This window comes from Buceros rhinoceros, unplaced genomic scaffold, assembly GCF_000710305.1.
Source record: "Buceros rhinoceros silvestris isolate BGI_N320 unplaced genomic scaffold, ASM71030v1 scaffold30177, whole genome shotgun sequence".
Taxonomy (NCBI): Eukaryota; Metazoa; Chordata; class Aves; order Bucerotiformes; family Bucerotidae; genus Buceros; species Buceros rhinoceros.
Genome location: NW_010424401.1, coordinates 553 through 1,263, shown reverse-complemented (window position 1 = coordinate 1,263; position 711 = coordinate 553). Strand labels below are relative to the sequence as shown.

The 711-nt window shown below is 62.6% G+C and overlaps 1 protein-coding gene across 1 annotated transcript in view; it reads right to left on the bottom strand.

Moving 5' to 3' along the window:
• TMEM115 (transmembrane protein 115) overlaps positions 1-711 on the bottom strand; it is a gene marked incomplete at its 5' end in the record, with an annotated part of 1,883 nt that overhangs the window by 624 nt on the left and 548 nt on the right. The window contains 1 exon segment of the mRNA XM_010140796.1: positions 446-711. This exon segment is cut by the window's right edge and continues 10 nt beyond it. Within this exon segment, the coding sequence (XP_010139098.1) occupies positions 446-711 (266 nt within the window).

Sequence of the window (711 nt, the reverse complement as noted above, 5' to 3'; positions counted from 1 at the left end):
GGTACCCCAAATGCCCCATCCAACCCTTCCTGCTGGGAGTCAGCAGGGCCGACGCAGGCATGTGGGAGGGCCCGGCTGTGGGGCTGACTCACCACCGTCCCCTGTGCCACAATGACTGGGGAGGGCTGCCACAAGCAGGGGACTAGCAGCTCCCCAGGCAGCTGCCATGCCCCTTCCTCCTGCGGGGACCCCGAACCCCACCTGCCCCTTCCCCAGGGTATCCCCTCTCCTCACCTGCCCTTCCACTACCACGCCACGTTTGGAAGAGCAAGGCAACATCCCTGAAATGCTCCCCACCTCCTGCAGGGAGAGCAGCCCTGAGCAGACTCTCTGGAGAAGACACCCACCCTGCACCCAAATCTCCCCAGTCCTCCCTGTATGGATTTTAAAGCCCACGCTTGCTGCCCATGGACACCACCCCCAATGGAAGCACGGCAAGTGGTACCTTCTCCTCTCGGCGTCCTGGGGGTCTGTCCCTGGCAGGCTGATGGTGATGGATGACGGGGCACCCACGTCGTAGCGTTTGACTGTCTTGCGGCAGACCTTCACCTTCACCAGGATGCTGTGCACCAGGTTGGCCACCAGACCCACCACGGGCTGCAGGATCTCAGGGAAGAAAGTGGCGAAGGCGAAGTGGTCAGACATGTCTCCGCGGCCTCTACTGTGCCGCTGGTAGAAACGGAGATAGACCCAGCTGGAGAGGAGCCCGAA